The sequence below is a fragment of the Lolium perenne genome, chromosome 6 (genome assembly GCF_019359855.2).
Source record: "Lolium perenne isolate Kyuss_39 chromosome 6, Kyuss_2.0, whole genome shotgun sequence".
NCBI lineage: Eukaryota > Viridiplantae > Streptophyta > Magnoliopsida > Poales > Poaceae > Lolium > Lolium perenne.
Window position 1 is genome coordinate 4,067,369 of NC_067249.2, and position 14,443 is coordinate 4,081,811.

The window sequence follows — 14,443 nt, forward strand, 5'->3', positions numbered from 1 at the left end:
CGCCCACATGACGACTTTAGTCCGTCACGACGAACCGGGCCAGGTGGGCTTTGGGCTTGGACTAGGCCATCATAGATCCATGATGGGATGCTCAAACCGTTAGCCTGGCCATCTCTGACGCGAGATTGCCCACGGATTTCCAAACTATCAGTATCACGTGTCCGAGACGGTTTTTTAACATTCGCTGACGAAGTAAAATCGTCAGCGAAACACGAGAATGTTGTAGTGTTGGTCCACCGTTGGAGGGCGCTCAAGGATTGCCCCAAGTGGCACGACCTATATGCGTCCTACGACACCAACATGCCCGGTCAATCCAACGTCATTGATATTGATGGCGAGGCTCCAAGTGCACCCATGAAGAGGCCGAGGGGGCGGACGAGTTCTAAGGCGAAGGCCAAGAAAGAGGCTTCCTCGCAAGCGATGATGGAGACGATCAAGACGCTCATTGCCGATAAGGAGGTGTCAAGCGAGAAGAGGGAGGAGAGGAAGCGGCGGGAAAAGGAAGAGGCCGTCAAGAACTACTTCGAGATACAAACCAAAAAGCTCGAGATTGAAGAGATCAATGCTCGTGTGGCCGCGAAGGAGGTGGACAACAAGCAGAAGGAGCTGGAGATCGCCCTGCTCAGCGAGGAAGCCAAGATCATGGCGACCCCCTTGACCGACAACATGGACCCTACTCACCGGACATGGGGTTTGAGAAGAAGATCATTTTAGCTTGAAAAATAGGATTTATGTATCATGCTTTTGAAACTGGTGCACCTGCAAGCTGTATTTGAACTACTTATGTTGCAACTTTAATTTCTATCTTTTTAGCGAATTATTTGTTCAATTTTCATGGCCCGTAATGGTCACTATGAAATTTGAAAAAAAAAATCATCTAGCGGCCACGGACATTTGGGGGCCGCCGTTGGGGCCGCTACCACGGCCTTTTTCCTGTCCCCAGGCCAGCGCATCCAGACCCAAGCTGTCCGGAATGCGGCCCCTGTTGGAGATGACCAAAAAGCCTAAAACGCGTCAAGACCGCCGCGCGGGGGTCCTTCTCCTGATCACATTCTCTTCCCACCAAGTAGCAGTTTACATGAAAGGTTCTCAGTATCAACCGGTTGGTGACAATCATACTCTCAAGAGGAAAACATGTTGCCAAAATTAGCTAGCTGAGGCTAGCCGAGGAAGAGCCTAGCTAACCAAACAGGCAAACACACCCGTATTTTATCCACGTTACAATTGCGTACGAACTATGATGGATGCTCAAGACAAGTCTTGCCACTGTAGGCTCCTTTTTCGACCAAAGGAGCACCAGATATTAAACACCCACTCGATATTTAGATATATATGATAATTTTCAGCCAAACACCTCATGTCAGATATTTAAGAAACAAGGTGTTGCGCGCATCAGTTCCTTCTTCCAATTAGGAGCAGAATATCGCTTGTACAGAAGTGTTAGTAGTACTACCTCCATCCCAAGGCTTAAGTTTGACCAAAATTTTAGAATAATCTATCAATAAATATGATATTTTGTAGATAGCACATGAAAATATATTTCATTATCTATCTAATAATATTAATTTTGTATTTGACATGTTAATAATTTTTATATAAACTTAGTTAAACTTAACATAATTTGACTTTCTGAAAAAAATATAGGCCTTAAACCTTGGGATGGAGGTAGTATTAGGCTATCCGCTGCATCAGTTCCTTGTCTAATTCCGACTGCGCCATCAGTATTGCATCTGAAAGGGCAACAACGGGATAAAGTTTCAGAGCTGGAAACATAACTGCATTCAATTATGCCAGCAATTACATTTGCTTTACTTTGTATCTTGACTAACTGCTGGCAGCCGGTTCCTTATCTGAAGGGCAAGTCTTAACTGGTTGATCTTCATATGTTTCCTCGCATTGTTCCGTGCCCTCGGCTGAAAAAAAAGAATAGGGTTTAAAGTTAGTTACAGCACCATAGCAAATGAAGTGATTTCTAGTAGCTGCCAGAATGTTCTAAGAATGTATGCCTTATAATGTCGCAAGAAAGTTTAGAAATAAAAGAAATATCACAATCATGGTACAAAAAGACTGTTAAAATTGTCCTAATCTGAACAAGAAGCATATAATTGCACATTGGGAAAATCACACACATCCAAAATACACCAGGCATGTCCGCGTGACACCGAGCGGTCTTCTTTTGGTACTGAACTACTACATTGAAAGATGAATACCAGGTGCAGGTTTTAGCTCCCTTCAGAAATAGATGGCGTTTTAGAAAGCAAAATGAAGCTCTTACTTTATCAAGAAAAAGTAATACATAGAAATTTATTTAGATTGGTTAGGTGAAATGGTACCACTAAAATTGTCATGAAAAACATTTTCATAATATAACATTCCTGTAAAACTTGACCAGCATATTCATATAAACAGCATCTATTCACGAACATAAGGAGTTACAAGTAATGAGTAGGTACCCAACTTGTTATGGATGCACCAACATACATCTATAGGAATCAATTCTGAAAAATAATCAAATCTTGCTTTAAAATCAACAAAGCCTGGACCTAAGGGTTTTGGAAAACAATGGGAAAAAAGATGCAAGTTATCAGGTATTTGTCTAGAATCAGTACATTTAGAGCTTCTGATATCTTATTTTGCTTAAATGGGGGCACATAAGCCCATCAGAAAGTTACATATGTACGTAACTGGATTTAACAAAAACATACCACTTTAACCTGTGAGAAAGGCGACAGATAACTAACCAGATTTCTTCTCAGCCTTCTTGAATTGTCGACCTTTCTTCCTGTCACTATCCGATGGCTTGTTGTACAAATCCTTGTACTTCTCAAGCAAACCGTTCTTCTCCTCTAATAGACCAAGCATTTCATATGCAACTTCAACTTTCCGTACATACTCTTTACTAGGACATTTACGACCACATGCTTCAAGAGTGTGGAAGAGCTATACCATCAGAGAAGACAGGAAGGGACATCCACATAAGTTGCAGTAAAAATACAATATAATATACAAACTAATAAGCTTGAAGTGAAAGAACAGGCCAGTACTATGTTAAGAGTGGAAGATATTCGAGGTCCATACCTTGATAAGCCTATCTAGCATATTGTTTCTGTAGTAAATAGCCAACATAAGACCACAGAAACACCAAGGAACTGAATGCAGGTCATGGGCTATTTTCTTCTCCCAGATTTTATGTGCTTCCTCAGCTCTGTTGTCCTTCTCGAGTGCACGCACTAACTGCTCATATGTTCTGATCGTATTTCCTTGCCCTTTGCTCAACATCCATTTAATTACCTAGGTGTAGTTAGCATAAATTTTATTGATACTCTATAAAAGATAAATACAATTAAAATCAATTAGATTATAATCTGCAATACTTGGACAATCCTATGCCATTGCTCCTCCTTTTGAAGAGCTACAATTGCTTGCTTTAACGAGGCTAGTGGGAAATCCTGCTCAAAGGCGATCCATGCATCAAGGGTGCTGTAAACAGCTTCTTTTGAATCTTCAAGAACAAGTAGCTGCAATTTAGGGATTGCAGCTGTTATTTTGTTCTGGGGAGCAGTAGCTAAATGCAGAAATAGATAAAATATCTCTACTTGGGGAATTTCTAGCACAACCGATCCTTTCTGTGGTCTACATTAATGCAGGCTACAATTTGTGTTCCCAGGTGAATTCTCAATACAGCTAGACCAAAGTGCCATTGTAGCATATTAAGCTGCACATGATAAGTCATTCAGAGATGCTTGGCAAAACCTACTTACTTGGAAAACAATTCAGCGTATTGCAACGAATAAGCTGTTAATTGTTTTTAAGGAGAATATGCTGCTAGGGTGCACGAAAACCTGGTACAGTTGATATCTGGTAAATAACAAATGAAATTGCACTTAAGCTACTGATTTTGTCAGTGTGTTTTCATTGTTGCATAAAACATGTGATTAGGTGCCCTATAGTCTACAGCTAAGATCAAGATATCACCAAGGCATGCTAAACTCAAAAGAGAAAATAGACAATATCAAAATTTTCTTTACACATACAGTGTTGATAAGAAATTTCCTTTTCTCTGCTGATGAAAGGGTGTGGCCAACCGGCCCTTGTTTCAACCCGCTTGTGCTCTTTTGTATGCGATCGATGATTGCATCGTTGTCCTGTGCAGCAAAATGTAATTCCTCAACCCGTCATCTATTATAATTCTAGGGATGAACAGAATGAAACCACCAAAGTAAAAAAAGGCTACATGTGGTCATGTGGAACACGGGGCTATGATTTAGTCGGAAGGTATACCATCACGGCAGTACTAGGCTTCAACTCTGATTGCCGATACCCTTGACAACCATTGGCAATCTTATCATTTGCGGAGAAATCTCTGGCACTATGCTTGATGCACCAACCTGCCATAGATTAAAAAGACTTTTATCAAAGGCACCAATCATCCGGATGTAAAACGAACCATGATTCCATACGACAAAGTGGAAGAAAGTAGGTCTTACATGAACCAAAGGAGAGTGCCTCGGCACGTGAACTCCATCCCCTACACAATGCAGGCAACATAATTTGGAGAAATAAACAAAGTTATCTTGTCACTGAATGGAATTGGAAGCAGTGAAGGAAGCAGAGAGATTAGCATACATGCTAAGCGCAATCTTGCAGCAGATATGAAGCGACCAATTAACCGACAAGGAGTGCATATGATTCTCAAGGAAGGGAACACCTAAATGAACGGTTTCGAGAGGGGATTGGGTGAAGGGAAAGGGAACTCACGCATAGAAAGCGGTAGGGTCGGAGGCGGCGAAGCTGGCGTTTGGTAGGCGGCGAAGAACGGTGGAGGATCGCCGGAGATGGCCAAGCATGGCAGCGGCGGCGGCGGAGGAGTCCAAGACCGGTCGAAGAGTTGGCGTTGGCCTGGACGTCCAACTCCTGTCCAGATCCTATAGCTTGCAGTGATCGGGTCGGGCCAGTCTATGCGTATCAAGACAAATCGTTATGGCCCAGATGTATTTTTTTTTCAAACATCCAGATGCTTTTTTATTTCTCGGTAATACAGTCGATACCCTCCCTGTCTTTCCGATCTGCAAATTCCTTGGTTGATCTACTGTACTGGACTTGTAGGTCAAATTGATCTGTTTTAGACATTAATCTGCAAATCGTGCACTTCCAAATAGATCTGCAAATCCTGATCCTGGAATTACACATCGTAGTGCTAGGTTTTGGGCTGCCCACGGTTATTACATAGCGGCATAAGAATAATACAATTAAAACAGGTAGAAATGTTTCTTCAGTCAGTCACGAGAATTTTGAGGAACAGGGAAAATAATTACAAGGAAATTGATTTGCCTCCACGCGAATGAGGTAGCAGGGAAAAGAAATTACAAGCTCACAGTGGACAGGCATTCCAGTTTCAGTTCAGTGTTGACAGCCAATGACCTAAATATTGTTCACTAGTACATGCTCACAACTTGGCACGCATAAACAGAAGAACAGTAGATTAAACTTGACATAACCATGATCTGAAAAGCGCAACTAAGTTTCAAAATGTATATATTGGTCACAACCTCGATCACTAAATTCATGTTTCATCAGTCTACAGTAAAATAGTTGCAGTAGTGCTCGTTCTGAACCTGAATTTGCTAGTGTCAATTTTGATTCAGTTAGAGTAAAGTTCCACATGACATTTTAGCTGCTGGTCCTGACAATCATATTTCATTTAGGCGCATAAGAATAATTGAATTATATCAAGTAGAAAGCAAAAAAGATGGTCTTAATATCCTAATTGCGGTTTGTTTTTGGGGTTTCAGAAGTGCCTGATGAGGAAGAAGGGGCAGATACGGAAAATCAGGATAACGCGGGGGCGATATGGAGAACGCGGTGTAACCCCGGCGCGTGGAAACCATTAATTCAGGGACTTTCAGAGACAATGGTTCAAAGTATTAGTCAGTCACAATTCGGTAGAAATATGCTGAAGATGCAGCTAACAAGCCTTGCGTACAGACAACTTTGTGCAGATCTCATGCGCACAGCTGTTTATCATAAACAAGAAAATTTAATTGAACGCCATCTCTATGGTGGATCACTTTGGATCAATGAGAAGGTCATTCAGCATGTTCTTGGTGTGCCTCGTGGAAGTGATAAGGAGCCTGAATCTTCAGAGGATGATGTGGAAAAAGAGGATGGAGCGATGTGGATGCTACTACATGCCGGCCAAAAAGTGCAACAACAATCACCTCCCCAAAGGAGTATCAGCTGTTCAAACAAGGGCAGCAACAGCAAAAGAAGAAGGGCACCCCTCAGTTATATAAAGCCCAAAGAACAATGTTCACCCTGACGAAGATTCAATGTTTGTTCAGACATCGGCGTGAGGAGGAATTCAGTGATCTTGTTACGGAACTTAGGCTCGTCAGACTTTTCCTTGCAGTAAAAGTAGAGAGATTGCTACTGCCAACCTAGGGTACGTATGTATCCAAAGATGCACTTAGATATGTCAACCTAGGGTACGTATGTATCCAAAGATGCACTTAGATATGTCGACATATCTAAGTGCATCTTTGGATACATACGTACCCTAGGTTGGCAGTAGCAATCTCTCTACTTTTACTGCAAGGAAAAGTCTGACGAGCCTAAGTTCCGTAACAAGATCACTGAATTCCTCCTCACGCCGATGTCTGAACAAACATTGAATCTTTGTTGGGGTGGACATTGTTCTTTGAGCTTTATATAACTGAGGGTGTGCCCTTCTTTTTTTGTTGCTGCTGCCCTTGTTTGAACGGCTGATACTCCTTTGGGGAGGTGATTGCTGCTGTACTTTTTGGCCTCTGCCTGCAGACTCGTCAGATACGGCATGTAGTAGCATCCACATCGCTCCGTACTCTTTTTCCACATCATCCTCTGAAACTTCAGGCTCCTTATCACTTCCACGAGGCACGCCAAGAACATGCTGAATGACCTTCTCATTGATCCAAAGTGATCCACCATCGAGATGGAGTTCAATTAAATTTTCTTATTTATGATAAACAGTTGTGCGCATGAGATCTGCACAAAGCTGTCTGTACGCAAGGCTTGTTAGCTGCATCTTCAGCATATTTCTTCCGAATTGTGACTGACTAATGCTTTGAACCATTGTCTCTGAAAGTCCCTGGATTAATGGTTTCCACGCGCCGGGTGACATAGGCATACCAAATAGGCATGCCGAAGAAGGTACCCGGGATATATGGCAAGGATATGAAGCCCAGGACTCGAAGCTTTCGAAGCCCAGAAGCCCAAGATCTCGATAAGGAAATAGAGTTGTATTAGGAAACACGAGTCATGTAAACAATACGGGAAAGACCCGGAGTTTGTAAACTTGTACGATACGAAATCTCTCGGCTCTCCCTCCTATATAAAGGGGAGCCGAGGGAGGAAGAGCGGATCAAATCCATAGTCAACATAACCCTAATTTTCGTGGTCGAGCACCTTTTCGGCTGAACCTTCGAGATCTACTTGCCCTCTACTTTCTACGAAACCCTAAGTCTACAATACGTAGGCATTGACAAGTTAATCCCTTGTCACCGGGGTTACACCGCTTTCTCCATATCGCCCCCGCGTTATCCTAATTTTCCGTATCTGCCCCTTCTTCCTCATTAGGCACTTCTGAAACCCCAAAAACAAACCGCAATTAGGATATTAAGACCATCTTTTTTGCTTTCTACTTGATATAATTCAATTATTCTTATGCGCGTAAATGAAATATGATTGTCAGGACCAGCACCTAAAATGTCATGTGGAACTTTACTCTAACTGAATCAAACTTGAAACTAGCAAATTCAGGTTCAGAACGAGCACTACTTCAACTATTTTACTGTAGACTGATGAAACATGAATTTAGTGATCGAGGTTGTGACCAATATATACATTTTGAAACTTAGTTGCGCTTTTCAGATCATGGTTATGTCAGGTTTAAGCTACTCTTCTTCTGTTAAGCGTGTCAAGTTGTGAGCATGTACTAGTGAACAATATTTAGGTCATTGGCTGTCAACACTGAACTGAAACTGGAATGCCTGTCCACTGTGAGCTTGTAATTTCTTTTCCCTGCTACCTCATTCGCGTGGAGGCAAATCAATTTCCTTGTAATTATTTTCCCAGTTCCTCAAAATTCTCGTGACTGACTGAAGAAACATTTCTACCTGTTTTAATTGTATTATTCTTATGCCACTGTGTAATAACCGTGGGCAGCCCAAAACCTAGCACTACGCTGTGTAATTCCAGGATCAGGATTTGCAGATCTATTTGGAAGTGCACGTTTTGCAGATTAATGTCTAAAACAGATCAATTTGACCTACAAGTCCAGTACAGTAGATCAACCAAGGAATTCTTCCACTTTGCCGTATGGAAACATGGTTCATTTTACATCCGGATGATTGGCGCCTTTGATAAAAGTCTTTTTAATCCATGGCAGGTTGGTGCAGCAAGCATAGTGCCAGAGATTTCTCCGCAAATGGTAAGATTGCCAATGGCTGTCGAGGGTATCAGCAATCGGAGTTGAAGCCTAGTACTGCCGTGATGGTATACCTTCCGACTGAATCATAGCCCCGTGCTCCACATCAGGAAGCACGGATACGCCAACTTATCACCGTATCAGTATTAGATACTGCCCTGATACTGCCTGATACGTATCCTGCCGATTTTTCATTTTAAAAAAAGAAAAAAAAATACTGATACGCCTGGGATACCTCAGCGATACGCTGACGATACGGAAACCTAGTATAACTGCTCGAGAAATTCCCTCCCGCACGACCAGTCTCCCCTCGTTCACGACTCAGCCGCCGCCTCCCATTGCTAACCCAAGCGTCACACCCATCGTTATCCTAGGTGTCGGGGCCGGCGCTGGCGCCGCCACTCGACTCCTCCGATCTCTCCTCTCTGGTGTCGCTGAAGCCCTAAGGAGGAGCCGTCTGGTGGTGAGTCTTCTTTCTCTTGTCCCTTCTACATCCATGGACAACTTCCAGGTCACATCTCCTTCGATTGCTCACTTCTCCCTCTCAGGTCTGAAGGTTGCGTGCCTTCCATCTCCTCCAATTGCTTCATAGTCTCCCACGTGAGAGCCTGAGATGTGGTTGTTTCTTTGTAATGGTGAGTTTGAGAATTGTGATTTCTTAATTAGTTTCTCTCCTTGCTTGCTGTGTAATAGTGATTCTGCCTTGCACTATTTTAGGATGCACCGCCGGCAAACAATGTAGGCAACAAGCCCTTGTGGAATTATGTGGGAGGTGGAGGAAATATGCGATTCAAATGCAGGTTTTGTACTCATGAATACAATGGAAGCTGCGCGAGAGTTAAAGCACATTTGCTTAAGATAAGAAATAAGGGGATAATAAGGTGTCCAAGTGTGACAGATTCTACTCTTCAACAGCTTCAAAATTAAGTTGCGGCGGCTGAAGATCAAGTTTATGGTGCATTTCCATGTTTCTATCACCTTATCAAGTTATTAGAATTCCTTAATTAGTTGCTATTTTGTGTGCACTCGTCTTACTCCTATGAAGAATCATTACTTTTGGTATATATTTTTAATAGTTAAATATTATATATATATATTCAAATGTATCCCGGTATCTGTATTTTTGGAAAACCGACGTATCGCGGTATCCCCGTACCACGTATCGGATACGTATCCTAGATTGCAACATATATTTCTACTACTAAACTCCATCAGCTTTGAGCAGCCACCAACTGAACCGATGTAGCGATCTGGTAATTATTAGTAATTTTAGAGCATCCATTTCGGAAATATGGCCAGTTAAATAATTGAATCTCTCGAACAATTTCAAAAGAAAGAAAGAAAGAAAGGCAGCTCTAGCACGAGTAAATAAATCTCTGTCTGCGCACCTCACCTCGTTTAATTAGGTTTAGCTACCTACAATAGAGGTGAGGCGCAACTTGAGGAAGAACCTAGCTAGGGAGCAGTAGTAAGATGCTCACCTTGTCGGGGTGGAGGTAGGCCTTATCCCGGAAGAGCAGCACGACCCCAGCGTCGTCCATGGCCCGGGCCAGCGTCTCCGCCTCGCCGTGGCCGTCGTCCCGCAGCCGCCGCTTGAGCGCCTCCGGACCCAGCGGCGGGCCCAGGATTTGGAGAGTGTGTATTCAAATCTCAAAGATTTTTTTTTCCATGTATACTATTATACATAGAAGATATGAAGCAATTTGAGCCAAATATCATAGATTCATAGAATAAATCATAAATGAAATTGATTATAACTTATATAAGTTCCAATTGTTCAACATAACAAAGAAGCATCGGTAACATAGAGAGGATATACAATAGCAAAATGAAATGTACAGAAATAAAGCGGTGAATAGCACCTCAAATAGAACATGTTGTTCTGCCTGTTTCAAATCAATAATTACTTAGCTTTTGGGAATTGGGATATTATACAGTTACAAAGCATACATTTGAGAGTACACGCAGCCATCTTATCTTTTTTTTTGCGCAAACACGCAGCCATCTTATCTAGTATAAGCATTCTCTTAACTACACATTGACATCCACGATTTGTACTTTGTGTTTGGCAAAAAAAAAATTGCCCGGTGCAGATATGGATGGTCAGTTCAAAACACAATGAGATTGCAGCAAAATCGTTGCCAAAAAGTTAACGAATCGGCATACCAACATACTAGCATACATGAATCGTCTAGAATTTCCCCAAAACCGAACATGAAAGTTAAAGGAGATGGTGACCTGAACTCTGAATTCTTACTGTACCTTGGGGACGAGGAGGCGTCCGGTGTGGAGACACTACCTTGGGGACGAGGAGGCGTGGAGACGCTGGTGTCCGGGATTCCTTTGTCGCTGTCGTCACCACTCGCCATCGTCTAGGGTTCAGTCGACCAGCGGCCAGCAGGTCATTGCCTCGTTGAGGAATTAGGTCGATCGGGGAGGAGAAGTTACGCAAAAAACCAGACGTCGCGTTCTGGAGTCTGGCGCTTGGCGTGCGTGGCCACTGGGCAGTTTCCTGAAGTGGATATGGAGCCAATTGGGCCAAACCTAGCTGGGCCACATAGAGGGAGGTAGGCTTATTTCTGTTTTGCACCGAATTCCGGGATATACGTCTGCAGTCTTTCTATTTTTCTCATACATATACCTCCTATGACTATATATATGTAGTTTTTTGTCAAATTTTTGGGTATTCACTTGAATACCTTTGAATTGAAGTGGGCCTGCCCCTGTCCGGACCCGAACGGGGCTGCGGCGGAGGAGGAGGAGGGCAGAAGAGGCGGATGTGCTGCAGGGTGCAGGCCGCTGTGGATGGAGCCGGAGACTGCGAGCGAAGGGGGAGGCGGGAAGCGGCCGCGCGCCACATCGCGGCGGCGGTGGTGGACGGTGCCAGTGGCCGTCGAGGAGACTTTGCTTTAACGCACGATATATGGGTTGGGAATGTCTATCGCCGTCGGGGCCGCATGTACATAATAATATATATTCAGATCTTCTTCTCGGTAGGCAGGGGAAAATTATTAGTTTTGTAGACTTTAGAAAAATACCACTGAAAACTTACTCCGTTATTGATTTGTAGCATCACCATGTGAATTGGGGAGCTAAAACCAAATGAATCAGGGGAAGAAAATATACACAAAGACAAGCAAAATACATAGGATTAGGGGAGATTGCCCGTATGTATGAAACTTGAACAGCATTCATCATCCCCTCTCGACTATCTTACTAGCAACTATAGAATCCCCAAGAATAACTTTACACCATGAGCAAGAGAACAAGAGGGAACGAGAGAAGAGAGGGCGCACCATGACCATGAGGAGAGGCCGGAGGAGCTAGCCGCCGCCACAGCCACCACCGGGGAAGCGCGCCGACGGGCCGGCGTAGGCGTTCCCCTCCTCCTGGCGGCTCTGCTACCTGAGTTCAGTGCGTGGATGAGGTGGGGCTGCTGAGTAGGGTTGAAAACGATAAAGCATGTTTCCGTCCGTTTCCGTTTCTTTTTCAACCCTACTGCTGAGAGCTCATCTGGTTTCAGTCAATTTGCAGCTGATGAGGTGGGGCTGAGAGCGGATCTGGTTTCAGTCAATTTAGCCCAGCTCACGTGGACATTTTTTTTTTTTGACAACTCTCACGTGGAATTCTTCACGGTGGGTGATGGTAGAAATCAGCAAAGGTTTCTCGGTGGTATTTTTTTCTAAAGCCCAATCTTTCAGTGGTATTTTTCTAAAGTAAGGATAAGGGGCCTCCGTCGTATCCAATTATTTTGTCTCCTCCAATAGCTAAGGGGCATGGAATTTCGTCATTTCTCATCTCAATTGCATCCGCGCAACTGTGAAGAGGACGGCATGGGCGGTGCGTGGCGATCTCCCCTTCGTCGCCGGGTAAGTGGCGATGTCCCCTTCCTGGACAAGGCATAGGACCAGGTCGCCCTCTCTGAAGGTGCGATTGCGCACTCGGCGGCTATGATAGCGGCGGAGTCCCTGCTGGTAGATGGTGGTGCGGGAGAGTGCGAGCTCCCTGTCTTCATCGAGGAGGTCGAGCCCGTTCTGGCAGGCGATCTCGTTTGCTTCCTCGGTGTAGTGGACAACGCGTGGCGAGTCGTGGTCAAGGTCAGTAGGCACGACTGCTTCCGCGCCATAGACCATGAAGAAAGGGGTGTAACCCATCGACATGTTTGGAGTCGTCCGGATTCCCGAAAGGACGACGGGTAGCTCCTCGACCCAGCATCCTGGCATTCACTCTAAGGGCACTTGCAGTCGCGGCTTGAAGCCATGAAGGATGCTCTGGTTTGCTCGCTCTGCTTGGCCATTCGACTCGGGATGGGCGACTGAAGCGAGGTCGAGTCGGATCCCTTTGTCTTCACAAAATTCTGCCATCTCGCCCATTGCAAAGTTAGTGCCGTTGTCGGTAATGATGCAGTGCGGGAAACCATATCGATAGATGAGCTCGCGCAGAAACTTTGTGGTGGTCTTCCCGTCGCACTTCTTGATGGACTTAGCCTCGACCCACTTCGTGAACTTGTTGACGGCGACTAGGAGGTGGGTGTACCTGCTGGGAGCCGTTTTGAATCAGCCCACCATATCTAGTCCCCAGACCGCGAACGGCCACGTGAGTGGGGTTGTCTTCAACACCGACCCGGGGAGGTGTGACTGGTTCGCATACTTCTGGCACCCAGCACAGGCGCGGATGATCTTGACTGCATCGGCATGCGCGGAGAGCCAGTAAAAGCCGTGGCGGAAGGCATTGGCGACAAGTGAGCGAGCGCTAGCGTGATGTCCGCACTCACCGTCGTGTATGTCATAGAGGATGTTGCGCCCTTCCTCTGGTTGTACGCAGCGCTGGAAGACACCCAACACGCTGCGTTTGTAGAGCTCCCTGTTGATGATGATGAAGGACTTGCAACACCGCACGATCATCCTTGACTCTGCCTCGTTCGCAGGCAGGGCCTGGCGCTCGAGGAAGTTCAGGTAGGGCACTGCCTAGTCCCCAGTCTCCTCGACAACTGCGGTGAGGGCCGAGTCGAGAGGCGGTAGTTTAGCGATGTCGATTTCCTTGGGCGGCATCACCGACGGGCGATTGAGAATGTCAAGGAAGACACCCAGCGGTGGAGGCTGCCACTTGGAGCCAAGTCGTGACAGCGCGTCAGCCTCTTCATTTTTGCGCCGGTCGATCCACTCGATGATGTAACCGGCAAAGTGACCGCCGACTTGGTCAACCGCTCTGCGATAGGCGATCATGTTAGGGTCGGTGGCGTCACACATGCCGGAGGTCTGGCTGGTGACTAGGTTGGATTCGCCGAAACAGTGAAGGTGACTGGTACCCATCTCCTTGAGGTGAGGACGATCCCAGCCCCAGCACCTTCTAGGTTCTTGGAGCCATCGAAGAAGAGAGCCCAACACTCGATTTCCGACCGTGGCGGTGGTTGATGCGTTTCCTCCCAATCGACGAAGAAGTCCGCCAGGGCCTGAGACTTGATCGCCTTTCACGGCTCGTAGGAGATGTTGTGGACACCGATCTCAATTGCCCGCTTGGCAACTCGCTCGGTCGCATCACAATTGAGGATGATATCCGACAGGGGGTGGAGGCGATGGCCGTGACTGGGTGCTCATGGAAGTAATGGCAGAGTCGCCACTGCGCCCGAAAAACGGCGTACACCAGCTTCTGATAATGTGGGTAGCACTGCTTGGACTCGGTGAGGACCTCGCTAATGTAGTACACCGGTCGCTGGACTCGGTGCTCCTTTCCTTCCTCGGGTTGCTCGACAACCATGATGGCACTGACGGCTCGATTAGTGGCGGCGATGTACATAAGCATGGGCTCTTTTGGAGCGGGGGCGGCGAGTATGGGTGCGTTCTGTAATGCTAGCTTGAGGGAAGCAAGCGCATCGTCGGCCTCAGTCTTCCAGGTGAAGGAGTCAGATTTCTTCAGCAGTCGGTAAAGAAGCATGGCCTTCTCGCCGAGCCGTGGAATGAAGCGACTGAGTGCTGCGAC

General features: G+C 45.5%; 1 protein-coding gene and 1 long non-coding RNA gene across 5 annotated transcripts; one reads left to right on the top strand and one right to left on the bottom strand.

Annotated features, from left to right (window-relative positions):
• Window positions 1–1,337: 1,337 nt before the first annotated feature.
• On the bottom strand, window positions 1,338–4,898 carry LOC127309023 (pentatricopeptide repeat-containing protein At4g21190). 4 transcript variants are annotated; one of them, XM_051340003.2, is made up of 9 exons: window positions 4,759–4,890; window positions 4,488–4,528; window positions 4,282–4,388; window positions 4,035–4,145; window positions 3,375–3,518; window positions 3,079–3,291; window positions 2,742–2,940; window positions 1,813–1,913; window positions 1,338–1,730 (listed from the first exon to the last, which is right to left on the bottom strand). In XM_051340003.2, the coding sequence occupies exons 1-8, from the start codon at window positions 4,845–4,847 to the stop codon at window positions 1,825–1,827; spliced, it is 993 nt and encodes a 330-aa protein (XP_051195963.1). In that variant the 5' UTR covers window positions 4,848–4,890; the 3' UTR covers window positions 1,338–1,730; window positions 1,813–1,824. The 4 variants fall into 4 exon arrangements, with proteins under 4 accessions (XP_051195963.1, XP_051195967.1, XP_051195966.1 ...); XM_051340007.2 differs by lacking the exon at window positions 3,375–3,518 and having other exon boundaries at window positions 1,596–1,730; window positions 4,759–4,888; XM_051340006.2 differs by lacking the exons at window positions 4,488–4,528; window positions 4,759–4,890 and having other exon boundaries at window positions 1,602–1,730; window positions 4,282–4,395.
• Window positions 4,899–8,750: 3,852 nt separating this feature from the next.
• On the top strand, window positions 8,751–9,542 carry LOC127309024 (uncharacterized). Its single transcript, XR_007856911.2, has 3 exons — window positions 8,751–8,927; window positions 9,013–9,099; window positions 9,182–9,542. It is a non-coding gene; the product is annotated as an uncharacterized lncRNA (long non-coding RNA).
• The last annotated feature ends 4,901 nt before the right edge of the window (window positions 9,543–14,443 follow it).

Excerpts from the sequence above, each read along its gene's own strand:
- LOC127309023 (XM_051340003.2), bottom strand. The coding sequence starts at position 4,847 with ATGCTTGGCCATCTCCGGCGATCCTCCACCGTTCTTCGCCGCCTACCA. Across the intron at positions 4,529-4,758 it reads GACCCTACCGCTTTCTATGC|GGGATGGAGTTCACGTGCCG; the intron begins GTGAGTTCCCTT and ends TGCATTGTGTAG. Across the intron at positions 2,941-3,078 it reads TGCTAGATAGGCTTATCAAG|CTCTTCCACACTCTTGAAGC; the intron begins GTATGGACCTCG and ends CTGATGGTATAG.